The sequence below is a fragment of the Equus przewalskii genome, chromosome 1 (genome assembly GCF_037783145.1).
Source record: "Equus przewalskii isolate Varuska chromosome 1, EquPr2, whole genome shotgun sequence".
Lineage (NCBI taxonomy): Eukaryota > Metazoa > Chordata > Mammalia > Perissodactyla > Equidae > Equus > Equus przewalskii.
Genome location: NC_091831.1, coordinates 18,169,203 through 18,185,587, shown reverse-complemented (window position 1 = coordinate 18,185,587; position 16,385 = coordinate 18,169,203). Strand labels below are relative to the sequence as shown.

Genomic DNA, 16,385 nt, shown 5'->3' with positions numbered 1-16,385 from the left:
TGCAGGAATTTAACCCGGGGGTCATCGCCTGGTCATCTCAGACCCAGGAAATTAGGCGCCTTGCTCGAGTTGCATTTCACACCTCTTTAGAGCCAGCTGACCTTTGGCCAAAAATAAAGTTTGAAAAGAAACAATCAGTTTGCCTTTCCCCATGGCCTTGCCATCCGGGCTGGGTTTGTAGCTTGCTACTCACGTAAGCCCCCTGGAGACCCAGGCCCCTCGCGTTGGCCAGCTCCGCAGCCCGCCGGGCCATTTCCACTTTGTAGGAGCCAGGAGGTGTCCAGCCAATACCTCTGGTCAGGTTCAAGTCCGATTTGTACTTGACCTTGGGGGAAGGAGGGGAGGAAGAGGAATATGTCAGCAGGGTTTGGCCACAGAGCAGATAAGCTTAAAAAGGCCACTGTGAGATGGAGACTATGTCATTGTCAGCAAAGCCAGGACAAGGGGAGCTAACTCATCTTAAGTAGGAACTCCCTGGCCTTGAGGACCCAATGTGCTGTGAGCTGGGCCAGCATGTCACTATCCCTTGCATCTTTCCATCAATGATGGGAGCTAAAATGGGGGCAGAGGGTGGGGAGACGTGGTTCAAGTCCAAGCTCCTCCATTAACTTGTTCTGTGTCCTTAGAGAAGTGATTTTCCTTCTCTGGGCTTCAGTTTCCTCCCAGAGAAAGTTCAAGGGCTGGGTTAGGGAGCTACAAAGATCCCTGGGAGAGTGTATGGCATAGTAATCCAGAACGTGGGCTCTCACATCAAATCAAATGGGGTTCACATCCCTGGTCTGCCACTCATTGGCTGTGTGATCCTGAGGAAGTCACTTAACCTCTCTAAGCCTCAGGTTCCTCATCTGTAAAATGGGGCAGTAACAGGGTTGTTGTGAGAGCTATGTGGCACAGCACTTGAAAAGCATTTGGCAGAGAGCCAGGCCCACAATAAGGACTCCATAAATTGCAATTATTCTGATTCCTTCTGGCACTAAAGTGTTAGGTGTCCTGGATTCTCTCTCAGCCTGGCTCCTCCCAGAGGTAAGATGGAATGTGGGATTGCAGCCATCTCTTAGGAAGGACCAGAGGAATGGCCTCGGCCAGGCAGGTGGGGGCAGCTCACATCACTCTGAAGCTGGTGGGCCTTCCGTGCGTGCTTCAGGCCCAGTTGCTCTGGGTCGCAGGTGGGCTGGGGCAGTGGCTGCCTGTAGTTCACGTCGCTGGCCAGCTGCTGGCTCCTCTTGGCCTGGAGGAAGCTGGGCTGGTCTGGGCGGCTGTGGAACTGGGACCGACTCTTGGCAAAGTCCTTCTTGTACTCATTGTCACTCTGCAGTCTGCCGACACTGAGGAAATGCTTCATCCTCGGGTCGTCATTGATGCTGCGGTACCCGATCTGCAGGCCCCGGTCCCGGAGGAAGGCCTCTTTGTACCGGAACTGCAGGTCAGAGGAGCAGAGGTGGGTCACAGGTGGCGCCAGTCCACAGGATGTTCAACAGTGGTTTAAGGGCACAGCTTTGGATTCAAGTAGGGATCTGTGTCTCCTTCTGCTACCTTCTAGCTGTGTGGCCTTGGGCCAGTTACTAAGTCTCTCTGAACCTCAGTTTCCCCACCTGACAAAATGGGAGAATGAGCCTCCACCCCATGGAACAGTGAGAGGATTCAACGAGATGGGGCTGAGCCTCACGTCTGGCACAGGTTCATGCCCACTGAGTGGTGGCTACTGGTACTATTGCTGCTGTAATTAATAATCCAACAGGAAGAGAAGTGGGCCCATTCTCTCAGCAGTCTCTCTTCCTTTGATTCTTTCCAGCTTTCAGGGACCCAGTCCAATGCTCCTCAAACCATCTATAGTGAAGGACTGGATTCACTTTGTTTATAAATTTCCAATCCATCTAAGTCCAACATGCGGCCCCATTGTATGTGAGTAGTATGTATGGTACCACATGCATTTGATAACTCCCCAAGCAGCCTCCATCCTGCTCAACCAGATGAGTCCACCAGTCACGTGCTTGGATGTTATAATGTCTAATTGCTATTATGTTTCTAAAAGCTTGCTCTTGATTTCTGCACTTATCTCATTGTGCACTAAGAACAAGCCATTCATGAATGATCACATAGCTAGTCCATGATACCTTCCTCTTCAATAATCATAGCTGCCATGTTTGGAAGACCTGCTATGTGTGTGACACGGTAAATCATTTTGTTTTCATTCCTACATTAATCCTAGGAGACAAGTATTAGATCCCTATTTCATAGATATAGAAATTTGAGTTCAGAGAATTTAAGCAACTTGCCCAAGACCACAGAGCCAATCCATAAATGATCAAGCCAGGATTTGAACTCGAGTCAATCAAGGAGAAAAATCTAATCTGTTTCTACCCTGTCACACCGCACTTCAGCTAAAAGAAGTCCCTTGATTGTGTATCAACAAATCAATTACATGTTCACTGACTTCTAGGTACACGTGCCTCGACTTTTAAGAGTGCCTCTCTTGAAAGACAGGGAGTGGGAATACAACCTTCCCCAATTCCAAATTTCTGGCTAAGATTCTAGAAAATAATGTCTTTTTCTATCACTTTAAATACTAAACACTATTTAAAAACTAAACAGTTTTGGTTCCTGGTAGTTTATCTTTCAATAGAACTGGGAAAACCAGAGCAAAACCTATCAGTGACAGAAGGAGAGAAAGAGCACGAGGTCTTACGTCACTGGCGATATCCCTGGACGCCCGGGCAGTCTGGAACGGGATGGCATCCAGCCTGAAGTCATAGCCGCCAGCCCGGGTCTGTTCCCAAGAGTTTCTGTAGACTTTCTAGATGAGGGAGAGAAGGAAAGGAGTGAGCAGGGAGTGAGTAACTCCATGTCTGGCATGTTGTTGGTTCTCAGCAGGAGCAGTTCCAGAACACATGCCTCCTGCCTTATTGGTGCCTGGAATGGCAGAGCCCATGGCCCCATGTCCATCCTGAGGACCTCCCCAGCTCTGGGATTGGGGGCGCTGGCCATGAAGGGCTTCAGCTCTAAGCCCTCAACCTGAGCATCAGGCCCTGCTCTTGTGGGTCTTGGAGTCTGTGGGTCTGGCTCATTCGCTACACCCCATGGTATCAGAGGCCCTCACCCCACTCCTTCCTGTCGCTGCATTCATTTTCAGTGCCTCAGGTTCGCAGCTTCGAGGCACCAGAACTCAAAGTTCAAGAACCTTGTTTCTTCCTACACGCTCAAAGTACTGTTCCTCAGGTCTCGGCTCCCAGGTGTTCGTTAGCTCCAGTGACTTCCTGGGGGCCCCTCGGCTGCCTCTGATGCCACATGGCACCATGGCTATGAAGCAGGCTGCCTCCCGTCTGCTCTCCTGGTGCCTGCCCTGAGGGAAGGGCCTTCACCTGAATGAAACTCATTGTCAAGAACCTGACCGAGTTTCTGACCCGTGCCTTTCACATCTTCCTCTTTCATTTTTCCCCTTTTCAAGTTGTTCTCACACATCCTCCGGGAGTCTGTAATCACACCCTCTGAGTCCCCAGGTAGGCCCACATCACCAAGAGAGGCATCAAAATCTCCCGTGCATTCACGTAGCTAATATTATTTTTCAAGATAAGGGAATGGCTCCATGAAAGGAGTCATCTGGAGGTCCCAGTGGAGGGCTGTCCTTTATTCAGCCACACAGAAGGGAGACAGCAGGTGAGGCCCATCACCAGCAGAGGACAAAGTGACAGCCCCAGACTGTGTCGGTCACTCACTCATTCCGTGAGCCGCAGGAGATCAGGGGCCCTTAAGAACCTTACTTTTGTCACTTGGAAATAGAGGTCAAGGCTGAGGCTCCGTTCTATAGCAGACGGGAGCACTGAGCAAAGGAAGAGTGGCAGATACCAAGCACAGTGCCTCACCCACTCCACAGCTGGGCGTGCAACTAGAGGGGACCGCAAAGTGCCTGGGCCAAGCATGGTGGATCTCATCATTTTCATGTAGTGCTGTCTGTCATCACCTTCACCTTCATTGTCACCTTGAACTTCAACATCCAATACCACAAACCATGAGCCAAAGACCTACCGTGTTCAAGGGCCTAGAAATACAGAACCAATCATCACTAGGGTAATCACCTAACGGCTGGATCTGAAACAGGGCCCCAGCGATTAGATTTGCTGGCTCGCTATCGAGTTTAGCAGGCAGGACTGAGAGATATATAGAAGGGAAGGGGCATTCAGAAAATGGCAGACCAACTATCCTCTTTTGCATTATGCTCCCTGTTACGGTGGCCCCACAAACATTAGAGAAACAAATAGAATTAAACCTTTATCAGTCCCTGGCAAGGGGACCGTCAGCGCCTCCCTAATAAGAGCCTCCACACTGGATCTGGGCTGGGTAAGACACCAAACTTCACACAATGTCCAACTCCAATGCCACCCCACTTTGGTGTCCAATGCACCCCAGCTTCCGCATCTCAATAACTGGGGGGTCAACCAGAGAGCATGGCCCCAATTGGGCTTCTCCCCAAGGTGCTGACTCCCTTCCTCCTGGTAACTTCTCCCTGTGTACTATTTGCTTGATTGTCATCACTTCCTCCCTGAGTTTTTTTATTCGGTTGAGGTTTTTGCCTTGCCACTGGGAGCCTTTAGATTCCGTAGGCTCTTTGATTCGGAACCCTGGGCGTTCCTCTTCTTTATCACAGTGGGCACAGTTTTGTCCTCATCCTCACACATTAGAGTCATTTGATTTTTAGTTATTTCGGCTGCCTTACACATCTCAATGGCTTTCTTTGCCCAGGAAGGTCACTTTCCCTCCACATCCTCCTCACAGAGCACTTGATCCAATTGTGCGTATTCCACACGCCCCCGAAGAAGTGCTCTTTCAAAAGAGGTTCATGAGTTCTCCATATCCGCATGCCCTGGCAGCTAATTTCAGCTCCGAGACTCTACAGACTGCTGTCCCTTGTGAGAGGAAAGATGCTTCTGTCACCAACCTGGGGTGGCTGTCCTCCTTAAGCTGGGCCCCAAATGGACCGGAAGCTTTATCCCAGTTTCCAGGGCTAGGGGCCTCCAATAGTTCCTCAGATGGAGGCTTTGCCTTCCCCCATCCTTGAAGCATTAATGAGATGGATGTTTTGTCCAAACTCTGCTGAGGGGGAGGTCCTGCTTCCCCAGATGGAGGTCAGCCCACCAGAGCTGCTGTTCTAAAATTATCCCTCACGCATCCCTCAAAAGCATCAAATGGTCATAATAACTCATATTTACAAAGCACCATCGCATTCACTGCGTGGGATCCCACAGGGCTTTACAAACGCAACAAACTAATACACACGCTAACTAGAAGGCGCCTCTCGCCAACCCCTGCGAGGCAGCCACCTCTGGGGTGAACAGTAGCAGCTGCTGATCTGCACGGAGCCCCAGGACACAATGGCCAGGCCAGGGAGGGAAGAATGGCCAGACTCTGGGAGGCCCCGCACTGCCCTAGGCCGACACACTCAGCCTGTGTAATTCGGATCTGACAACGTCTTTTGATTCCACCGCCTCGCTACCTGTTATCCCAGGATCACAGCGTTGCTGGCAGAGCGGCCGCCTATTCTATTACAACCAGGGGCCTCCAACCCCTGCTAACAACAAGCCTGGGTTTAGGAAACAGCATCTTGGTTATGCACGCAAAGGGCACACATCTGAGGGAAACTAAAGTGGAGGAGGCCACAGGCCCACGCACAAAGGAGCCAATTGTGTTGGGACCCTATGGGCTACAATTGCAGCATCTTTGCAAACTGCAGAGTGAGAACGTGCCACTCCGTCTCCAAAGTTCCACTTCTCTGAAGGGCCAAGGCGACGCGTCCAGGCAGCAGGTAGAGCCGGTGTCTACACCTGCAGGGCCAGGGGACCACTCCCCTCATGGTTACTTGGCACACGACTGAGGTCTTTGAAACCAGGCCCAGAATCAGACTGTGAGAGCTGGAAGGAGCCACAGGTGTCAGTTAGCACAGCTCTTTCCCCATTTGACAGCTGAGGAAACTGAGGCCCAGCGAGGAAAGTGACTCAAAGTCACACATGCAGTTGGTCCCACTCTCAGTCCCACTCTTTCTGTTCCAAGTCCTCCTTCCTAGGATTTTTTTTTTTTAACAAATCAAATCCAGTTTGGGCACAGACAATTTCACAGAAACAGGCGCACACGACAGGAACCAGCGGGTCACTTACATCGCTCAGGTGCAGCGCGTTGAGGCGGGCTCTGGCGAAGTCAGGGTGGTCGGGGATCACGGTGAACCTGTGCAGGGCTTCCGCATCCCCCAACCGGTACAGGCGCTGCGGGGAAGACAGGCTCATAGGAAACGCAGGACAGCACTTGCTGACGTCATAGGGGAAAGCAGGCCCACTCCCCTCCTGCCCCTCCCACCTGAGAGCCCACCGTGGGAGCAGAACCTAACGCTGCACATGGAGAGCATCCTTCCAGAACCCTCCGTCTGATGGAGGGGGCCCATGTGGCCAGGGTCAGGCGGGGCTGGCTGGTTTTAAATAGAGCCTGTTTAAAATATCCATTGAGATCTGCTCCAAACGGGCCACAAACCAGCATGCTAGTTGGCTTTACCTGTGTGTTTTATAAACAGTATAAGCTACAAGGATATTTCAGAGAATTTGCACAACTGAGCACCAGACAAGCTTTTTACTAGTAACACGATGCCTCAATACCTTTGTTGTTTAACATTAATAGTAATAAGAAGACACAACAGGTACTTAATCTTTTTATTATAAAATGCCTTAATATGTGCTCAGAAAATTAAAGTTTTCATAGTGCATCTGGGTCCCAGGAAGATACAATTTTAAAACTCAAGCTTTATCTTAGTTTCTACTTTTAGAGCGGCGAGTTAAGAATTGCAAATAATTTTAGGAAATGTTTGAGTTTCATCTATTTTTAGAGAGGGAAATATAATATTTAATATTTCGATCTTTTCCCGAATTCGCTTTGGGCTCTGCCAATGCAAACTGGTCAGTACAACATTTGGACTCTGTGTGAGGATGGGGCAGCTTCGTCACTGAGTGTGGAGAATTGAATCCCTGGACAATTTTGGAGAAAAAATATTTAACTTCCTATTCTTCAAAACACAAACAGGAGAGAGAAAACAGGGCTAAATCATACAGAGAGTAAAAGCAGAAAGCAGCTTTTAATGTAGCTGCTCTTTTTCTCTTTTTTCCAACTGCGTCATGTTAAACTTTTACTTCCATTACCATCTAGCAACAATTAAGACGTATCTGACCTAGTGCTTGGTAAGGATCATCGATAATAGTGTTATTATTGTTAGGATTATGAATCAAACCACAATAAGGGGCATTTACTGAGGACTTACTGTGTTCCAGATACTTGCTAAAAGCTTCATGTACTTTAATTTACTTAATCCTCATTTAATTCACTTATTCTTATGAAATGGTTGCTATCATTACCCTCCTTTCAACTAAGGAAATGGAGGTTAGAAGAGATTAAGTGGCTGGCCCAAGATCACCCAGGTAACAGAAGGTTTGCACTCACATCTATCCAGAGCTGGTGTCTTAAGCACTGACCACTGAGTGGCACTACCCACTACTGTGCACCTGGGATGACTGATAAGAAAACACCCACCTCATTGCAGTGCATGTAGCTGTTCTTGGCATGGACCAGGTCTGGAGAGTCAACCACCGTGGTGAACTTGATGCTGTCTGGTTTTTTACGGTATTTGGTCTGCAAGGGGAAGACAGAGATTCCCAAGAAACCGTCAAACATCATGCATTTTTCTGGATGCAGCTTCTTCCCACCTACTCAGGACCAAATACACCAATGACATCATTGGAAAACAAGTCTCTCTTTGTGGTGAGCACCTCACAAGGATACGGAGGAGATCCAAGCCGCCTCTATGACAAGGAACATTCTACAGGTATTTACTCTCTTGAAAATAAGAGGCTGCAAAATACTATAACTCATCACAATAAAGGAATTCAGTGGGGGGCAGGATTCAGCACCAGTGTGGCCCTGCTCGGACCTGCCCAAGTAAGTTCTCTTATGAAGAAACTGAAGACGGTGGTGCCACCCTTGAGGGGATCTCAGGCAAGAATCTCCAGGTCATCAACACGGTGGAGAGTTCAGTTAATGTAACCACCTGTGCAACTTTTAACACCATCTGAAATCAGATAACCCCTGGACATTGGACCCTCTCAGTAAACGCAGTAGGTGGGTGGCACATTCTGCACCCCACCATGAAAATAACGGGCCAGGTTAGATCATAATTGTGTATAACGAATCCACTGAGAACCTTCTAAAGCGTCAACCATCTTTCATTGCCCAATTTGGAACATGCCTTTAACTCTCCAGTGAGTGAATTCATTTGAAGAGAATTCTTGTTCCATTTTGGGATGTGGTTGCAAATGGCCCCAGAAAAACACTGGGAGTCCAGTGGCCATGGGGCCCTCTTGGGCTCTCCAGCCATAAACAGATTCCCTCTTCAGGAGGAAATAAATGCTAGGCTGCATTTATGGTAGAGTCAGGGTGATGGTACCTCACTGATGAGCTCCCCAGCCTTCCTCGCACTCTCTATCTGTGGGGATCTCAGCGCCAGCCATCCTGTCCCCTTCATGCCCATTAGGTCCGACTTGTAGCGCAACTGCAGGAAGAAAAGCATCAGCTTTTATCAGCAGAGTGTCTGAGACTGTTGGAGCATTTCAAGAAGATCCTTGATTTGTAATAGCATTCGTGATAACGCTTCCTCACAACATTTCAACATCTTCATTCGGAGCACGTTCTGCATGTCATTAAGTCAAACTGTTTGAATTTGTGCATTCCACCAGGAATTAAATAATGGATCATGCATAAGATGCAAGAAGGCCCCCCCAGTGAACTGGCAGGAGTCGAAGCAGAAGGGAATGACCTACCCGAATGATCACTTAAAGCAAGAGCTGAGATACACGCTCAACTGTTCGGTTTCATTCTGCCAGTGAGGTCATTGACCACCTGCCTAAATAAAAATGTTTGACACACTTTCTGTTGAGAAAAGGGCTTTGAGCTCCGGATCAAACCTGCTGGGACTTGGAGCAAACCACTTTACCAAAATGTGACTCAGTTTCTCTCTGTGATGCCTAAGGTCATAACAACCCCTCTGTTCTCAGGAAAACACCTGAGAGTACTCAGAGGGCAAAGCCACTCGAAACATTAGATTTGTTTTGTTCCTCGTGGTAGTGGCGGGTGGGGGGACAACTATAACAGGAGTCTAAAGACTCGAAGAAACGTAGATAGAACCAACTAATAGTGTGTGAGCCACGTTAATCTTCCGGTGCCTCAGTTTACCCCCTCCTCCCACTGTTACTCACGATTTGCTTACATGGCATGCGCTAAGGCTTATCCAGTTTTTTCATTTTAAGGGTTCAGAAGATTAAAATTACAGCATCATTTTGGGTAGAAAATAAGAAATGGTGCTTTAAGACAATGGGTCTGATTAGACATCTCCCAGAACCCTAAATCTTATTATTACTCCTCTATCTGCCCACTGCTCCTGACAATGAGGCAGTCGCCTGAATGCTTTTCTTCTCTTTAGAGAAATTAGGCATTTTTAAAGGTGGAAAAAGACCCTCGAAGGAAATCTAAAATTTGGATCTAAACGAAGTTGATAGCATTTCTCTAATTTAGATATAAGCTCTGCTGTCACGCAAAATATCACTCCAGAAATCAGCCTTTCAGCCTTTTTAGTTTTCTTTCATTTCAGCATTCACAGCGTTCCTCACAGCTGGCCTCAAAGAGGGCCCGTTTCTGATCTACTGTCTGCTGGTTAATGCCCCTGTGCAAATTCGACTCTGCCTTCCAACTGGCGAAGGGAGACATCACTCAGGTGCAGGAGCAGGTTTCAAAACCCCATGTCAGTCAGACTGCTTTTTACACCGCGATCTTTCAGTCTACACCGGCAAAGCTTTTGCCTTCCTTCCACTCTGATAAAGAACAGAGAAAATTGGATAAATTTCTAAGTTGGAGAGAATAATCCTACAGGGCCTCTTCACAGCCGGGCCTTGCTCCTTTCATAAGCGAGATGAAGTGGGGGGCGCTCTTTCAACTCGCCTTTTGTTGAGCTGCACAGTACAATCGCAGGTAAGTCAGAAAGCAAGATGCAGGTTCCCCAAAGATCTGACTGCGCCTCCGACTCTCTTATAAATGGGCTGTCTCTTGATATGGCAGCTCCCAGCCCAGCTTTGACTAGCCACACAGACCCTAAAAACAACACGCCTGCCCCAGACTTCACGATAAAAGAGGAGGGGAGAGGAGAAGAGTCGAGAAGGAGCGCTACCCAAAGATGGTTTCGAAGAAGGATTCTAAGATAAGGTGACGTTCTCATGCTGCCCAGCTGAATGTGGCTTCCCCAAACGGCAGTCTCGCTATTTCCCCTTGCACATATTAAGGCCTGGAAGCCACCTTCAGATTCACACACACGGGGTTTCCCGGACCCTCATTTTGGAGCACTGTGTTGCAAACACACGAGCTGCAGGTTTCGGTCCCTGATTTCCAACAGGAACAATGTAAACAGCTGCACCCCAGAGGTGGCAGGGAGAAGGGGTACATTTGTCACGTTAATAAGAATCCTTTTAATCACGATCTCGCATAGGGTGTGGTTGGTTTTAGACTCAGGATCTCACGCAGTCCACACACCATCCTGCAAAGGAGGGTTCTTCTTCCCATCGACAGAACAATTTTGGGGTTCAAATGATCGTTCAGATTCTCAGAGGAGCCACAGCTGCTGTCCTCTGGGCATGCCACACTGTAGTCTTTAAGAGAACACTCAGGAGCCAGACCACCTGGTTTCCTAATCCAGCCACTTGGGGGAGCCAAAGAGCACCGAGCTGGGAGTCAGAAAGCCCTGCTTTGCCTCTTACAGCTGCATGGTCTTGAGCAAGTCATTTCCCTGCCTGCTTGTGAACCAGGGCAAGTTACCTAAGATTACAGGTGCTTTAGTTGCCGCATCTGTAAAAATGAGAGTAACACCAGTACCTGCCTAGATACTAAATGAGATAGTGCATGCAAAATATTTAAACAAATGCCTGGCCCAGAATAAGCACTTTAGCTTACTATTATTATTAGCTTATTATTTAACATTTCAGCTATTGTTACTGTTGTTGCTGTTATTTCTGATGGGGAAACTGAAGCCCAGAGAGCTTAAGGAGTCTATCTGAGGTCATGCAGCTGTAAAGGGCGGGGTCAGTGTGGTCCCCTTGACAGTCCAGGGCTCCCTACAACCCTAGGCGAGATCAGGGAGGGGAGCACAGAATGGCAGACTCAAAAAGGACTGAAGAGGTGGCCGAACCAGCACCCACGCAGGGTGGAGCCCGTCTGGGCACGGTGTGCGGCTCAGCTGCATGACTTGCACAACCAGGCTTTGAGGACCTTCACCCCACGGGTGAGCAACCTTGACTCCCTCTGGCTCGATCCTCAGCTTTCTTTCTGGTCTGGGCAAGAGAGGGCAGGAGAGGACTGGGGGCTCCTGGTCCTCGCCCGGACTCTGCTGTACTGAGCGATCTCATGTGGAGTCTTTGTCTCCTTCTCCACAGAACATGACTGCATGAAATTGGATTTTGCAAGAAAACTGAAGCCTCAGACCCAGTTGGCACTGTGGGGTCTACTGTTCACAGCATCTTAGAATCCAACCCCTCAAATTAACAAATGTGAAGTTTAAAAAATAATTCATGCCACATAATATGATCATTTAAAAAATTAATGGGGCTGGCCCCGTGGCTGAGTGGTTAAGTTCGCGCGCTCTGCTGCAGGCGGCCCAGTGTTTCGTCGGTTTGAATCCTGGGCGCGGACATGGCACTGCTCGTCAGACCACGCTGAGGCGGCATCGCACATGCCACAAGTAGAGGAACCCACAACGAAGAATACACAACTATGTACCGGGGGGCTTTGGGGAGAAAAAGGAAAAAATAAAATCTTTTAAAAAAAAAAAAATTAAGCAATAATTTCTCAGCCTTCAAAATTTTAATACAGATCCTATTTCATAAAATGTCAGTCTAAGAATGCCAACCACCATGTCTTAGGAAGAACTCCTCTTTTTAGATTTTTGTTCCTACATTTTTTAGTGTTAAAATATCCTTTCTTTTCAGAAATAACAGTGACATAAATAGTAGCATGAGGTAGGGTTTTTTTTTCTTTTTCCTTACTTAGTAAAGTAAAAATCTGACATTATGTTGATGCCACCACTTAAAAAACATTTACCTATGAATCCCAAAATCTGAAGTCACTGATCAAATTGAACCTCTTTGCCTTTTTGACCGAGAGATGGGAGCCTACAAAGCAAAGTGACTACTCAAGGACACACAGCCAGTAAGTGACAAAGCTGGGATTCCTACATCTTTAGGCTCCCAGCTCGGCCCCCCTCGCCTCTCCCTGGTGGCCTCCGTATCTTCCTCAGAGGCCTGTCCTGCCCTAGAAGGTTTCTCTTCTCCCCAGAAACAGGCCATTGACAAGAGGGTCCCTGGTTGGACACCAGAGTCATGCTATGAGCTAATCTTGGGGGCCACAGGATGGCCTCCTAGCAAGTAGAATGCCTTTCTAAGTGGAATTTGGGCTGGCGCTTCAGTAACCATACCCCTTGTGTGGGGCCTGATGAACTCACCCTGGTCCACACTCTATCCGCTGAACAACGCAATACTGAAGTTCCAGCAAATCATGATTAATAATAAGATGATCATTAAATCATTGTATCATAATTAATCATCAATTATGTGTTTATACTATTCTGCCTGTGCCATATAACTAAACCAAGAGCAGTCATTGCCCTCAAGGCAACCAGAATCAAAAGGGTTGGCAGAGAGAAATGGGTTCACAACTGGGTGCAATTTTGTCCCCCAGGTCCATTTGGCACTATTTGATGACATTTTTGATTGTCACACTGAGGGGGGTGCTACTGACATCTAGTGGGTGGAGGCCAGGGATGCTGCAATGCACAGCACAGGCCCCACAACAAAGAATTATCCAGCCCAAAATGTCAAAGGTGCCAGGGTGGAGAAACCCTGATATGGATGATTAGGGTTAATGTGAAACAGTCCCATGGGTTACGCTCTAAGATGAGAGCGCGGATGCTGTGGGGCCTAGAGAGATTATGCATGCAAGCCTGCGGGGTGCAGTGCTTGCCACACGGTGCTCCCTAAATGCTCTGTAAGTGCTCCACGACCACATTATCATCGTTACTGTGTCCCAGCTCATGCAACTGATGCCTGAAAGGGGCATGGGACTGACTCCAAAGGAACTGACTCTAGAACCTTCCACCGTGATGTGGGAGGGGCTAGTGCTACCCATCAACCTGCTTGGTACCCTTGCTTGGGAAAGGACCTCCCCTTTCTGGGTATTGGTGTCTACAGCTGCGCTGTAGGAAGCATGAATCCCCCACTCTGAGCTCCCTCCTGGAGAGCAGGATGGTTAAGAGTGTGGATTCTGGAGCCAGTCCTGCCTTGGCCCCTCCCACGTGACCTCATCTGTAAAACAGGAGTGACAACTGTCCCCACCTCATAGTGCTGTAGCAAGGGTGACGTAATGGCAAGCAGTCAGTAAGTGTCAGCCAAGGTTAAATTACTCTCTCCTGTCATCACCATCACCCCGCTGTGCACAGTCCAGCCTCTGTTCTCTCTCGGACCCCATCCCTGACCACGTGCTCCTCACTCGCCCACTTGCTGCCTTCTGCCTCAAATACGCTGAGGAATGCTCTGTCCCCTTCCCTCATCTCCTTTGGTCTTTGCTCAAAGGCCACCTTTTCAAGGAGAACCAGCCAGGCCCTATTTTAAAGTGTACGTGTGCAGGGACACCCACAGCCACACCCTCCTAGCCCACACCTTGCTGTGTTTGTCTCCACAGCATCTATCACCCTCTGACATAGTACTTTTCATATTTTATCTCCCTCCCATATAACGGAAGCTCCATGAGCACAGGAGTTCTTTGACTCTTTTGTTGACTGCTGTATCCTCAGGGCCTGGAATGGCGCCTGGTACACAGCAGGTGCTCCCTAAGTGTTTGCTGAATGATTGCTTTCATGATTCCAACCTAGATGACACAGACCAAGCAAGTCGCTGTCTACGTGGGGGGGGGGCGGGTCCTGAAGGGCTAAGGAAGAAGCAGAGATGCACACCCAGGCTAGGCAGGAAGGGGGGGTCAACGGCTGCTGTGCCACAAGGCACCCCCTACCTCACTCTGCAGGGCGTGAGCTTTCTTGGCCCAGGCCATTTTCAGGTCCTCAGGCAGCACCGTGAACTTGTGGCACCGTGTCCTGTAGTCGTGGTCACTGGCTAGGGCCTGGGCCTTCCTGGCATGGACCAGGTGCACCATGTCCATGGGGAGGTGGCACTGGGCTTGGCTGCCGACCGCCTCCCTCCTGTACTGATGCTCGCTCTGCAGCTGGCCCATGCGCTGGCAGTGCTGGAGCCGGGGGTCATCGCTCAGGCTCCGGGCTCCGATCAGCCTCCCTCGTTCCTTCACAAAGTCATGTCTGTAGAGAAACTGCAAGGGGGGCCCAGCCGGTCAGGGGCCGGCATTCGACCTGTTTAAGTTCCACCTGCGCGTTTTCACTGCAGACTCTAGAAAAATCACCTGTTCTCACACAACGACGTGATGATTATAAGAAAAACCAGAGTGAGGTTGGCCTGAGAACATGCTCCCTCCCTGGGGGATGAACAATTAAAACACCGCTTCGTTCTTCCTATCTAATTAAAACCAGATCCTCAGAACCAAAGGAAGGGCCCCACTGCCCCTACGCGTCCTATGGCCAAAAGGAATTTATCAAAAAGGGTAAAAGAGAAACTCGTGCTTTATCCGTTTGCACTTGGCAAAACATTAAACCCAAAAGACAGGACCCATTTATTTGAAGTCCACATTTTCTGTGATTTGTTTGTGGGAAAGAGAAAGTCACCTTCATGTCCCAAAGCTATGGACGCTATCGACAGAGTGGCTGAAACACGGCTGGCAAATCGTAACGCCAACGTGTGCAACGCCAGACAGCCCAGAGGGAGATGCGCTGGGGCTGTATCACAATTTCCATCACAAGCACTCTTCCTAATTCTGGGTGGAGTCAGAAAACAGGCAGTTCACGGATTGCGGGGGGATCGTTGCCTAAGCATTGCAACTAGCTATAAAACGTCACCTCGCGCTTGCTGGAGACCTTGGCCTGAACTGAGCTTCTGATTAACAAAGCCTTTCTTTCCTTCCCTCTGTCAAAGTCTCATTCATAACTAATATATTCTGCAGATGACATCCTGTCTCACACGGTGAGAGATTTGCTTTAATTCAGGAAAATCAGCCATAGACCCTGTTTTACATGAAGTTAACAGAAATTAGGCAAGAGAGAAGGTCACATCATTCAACTCACATCACTGGCTATGTCTCCAGAGACCCGGGCCGCCTGGAAGGGGATGGCGTCTATTGTCAGCTTGTAGCCTTGAGCACGGAGATTACGCCAAGACTCCTTGTACTTCGCCTGCAGTAGGAACACATGTAGATTGTCTTTAAAAAAAAAAAATTACATGACTTGACGAACAAAGGCTACCCCTTTCATTTGTAGTACAGTGTTCCAGAATCGATTTCTGACAAGCGAAAGCTTTCTATTTTGCAAAGAAAATCTCATTAGCACACACGCTGTCGTGGGCTCTGACACATATGTACTCAGCGCATTTGTGAAAAGGTATATTTAACAGGAGCACCTAAAAGACACATTTTTTAAAGTTTCTGTAAATGCCAGCAGGGTCACCGTCAGATCCCCTCTCGGACACAGACATACGAGGCTTTGCAGCGTACAAGAGAGGCTTACGTCACTAAGATTGGCTGCATTTGTCTTCGCCTGGACAAACTCAGGCAGACCCAGCGTCATTGTGTACTGGTGTCTCGCATCCTCTCCCGCTGCTTTATAGAGGCGCTGGGCAAAAAAAAAGAAAACAAAACAAAAAGCAAGAAGGTAAGTGCTGTGCATCTCTGCAGGGCTGGAGGTCCCTCGTTTGCAACTGGGAAATACATTTGTAAAAGGCCATTCACTGTGTCACGGACAAGATGTTCCTTTCAATAAAGACAATTCATGAATCAGATGGACTGATATAAAAGGAACATGTGAGCAATTGCAAGTTGCTTTTAGTGAGGTTCAGGACGTGTTACCCCAAAATATGGTACCTTGGCATATCGAATATTTTAAGCGGAAAGAATTTGAGAAATGCAGGTGTTGGAAGAATGCCCTCTGACTTTCTCCCCTGAAGAAAGTCATAACGCCCTCCCGTGAGGGGTGCCCTCCCCACACCCAGAGGCAAGGAGCATCCCATCTCTGAAGATGGCGGGACGCAGAGAGGAATCCGAGCAAACGGCCTTGCTAAGTTCTCCCCAGTCTACTACTCTTTCGTCCTGTCACATTTTTCCACAACTTTCCACTCTTACTCAAACCTAGTATAAAAACGATCAGGTTTAACCAT

General features: G+C 48.6%; 1 protein-coding gene across 31 annotated transcripts in view; it reads right to left on the bottom strand.

The window, feature by feature from the left end:
• Positions 1 to 16,385, bottom strand: part of NRAP (nebulin related anchoring protein) — a 69,898-nt gene that overhangs the window by 635 nt on the left and 52,878 nt on the right. For 21 of the 31 annotated variants that reach the window (XM_008506721.2, XM_070596977.1, XM_008506678.2 and 18 more), the window contains 9 exons: positions 15,740 to 15,844; positions 15,302 to 15,409; positions 14,125 to 14,436; positions 8,471 to 8,575; positions 7,561 to 7,659; positions 6,147 to 6,251; positions 2,687 to 2,794; positions 1,106 to 1,417; positions 194 to 325 (listed from right to left, as the gene is read on the bottom strand). In XM_008506721.2, coding sequence (XP_008504943.2) covers positions 194 to 325; positions 1,106 to 1,417; positions 2,687 to 2,794; positions 6,147 to 6,251; positions 7,561 to 7,659; positions 8,471 to 8,575; positions 14,125 to 14,436; positions 15,302 to 15,409; positions 15,740 to 15,844 — 1,386 coding nt within the window. The remainder of the gene's footprint in view (positions 1 to 193; positions 326 to 1,105; positions 1,418 to 2,686; positions 2,795 to 6,146; positions 6,252 to 7,560; positions 7,660 to 8,470; positions 8,576 to 14,124; positions 14,437 to 15,301; positions 15,410 to 15,739; positions 15,845 to 16,385) is intronic. The other 10 variants (XM_070598582.1, XM_070598167.1, XM_070598314.1 and 7 more) reach the window with 1 other exon arrangement.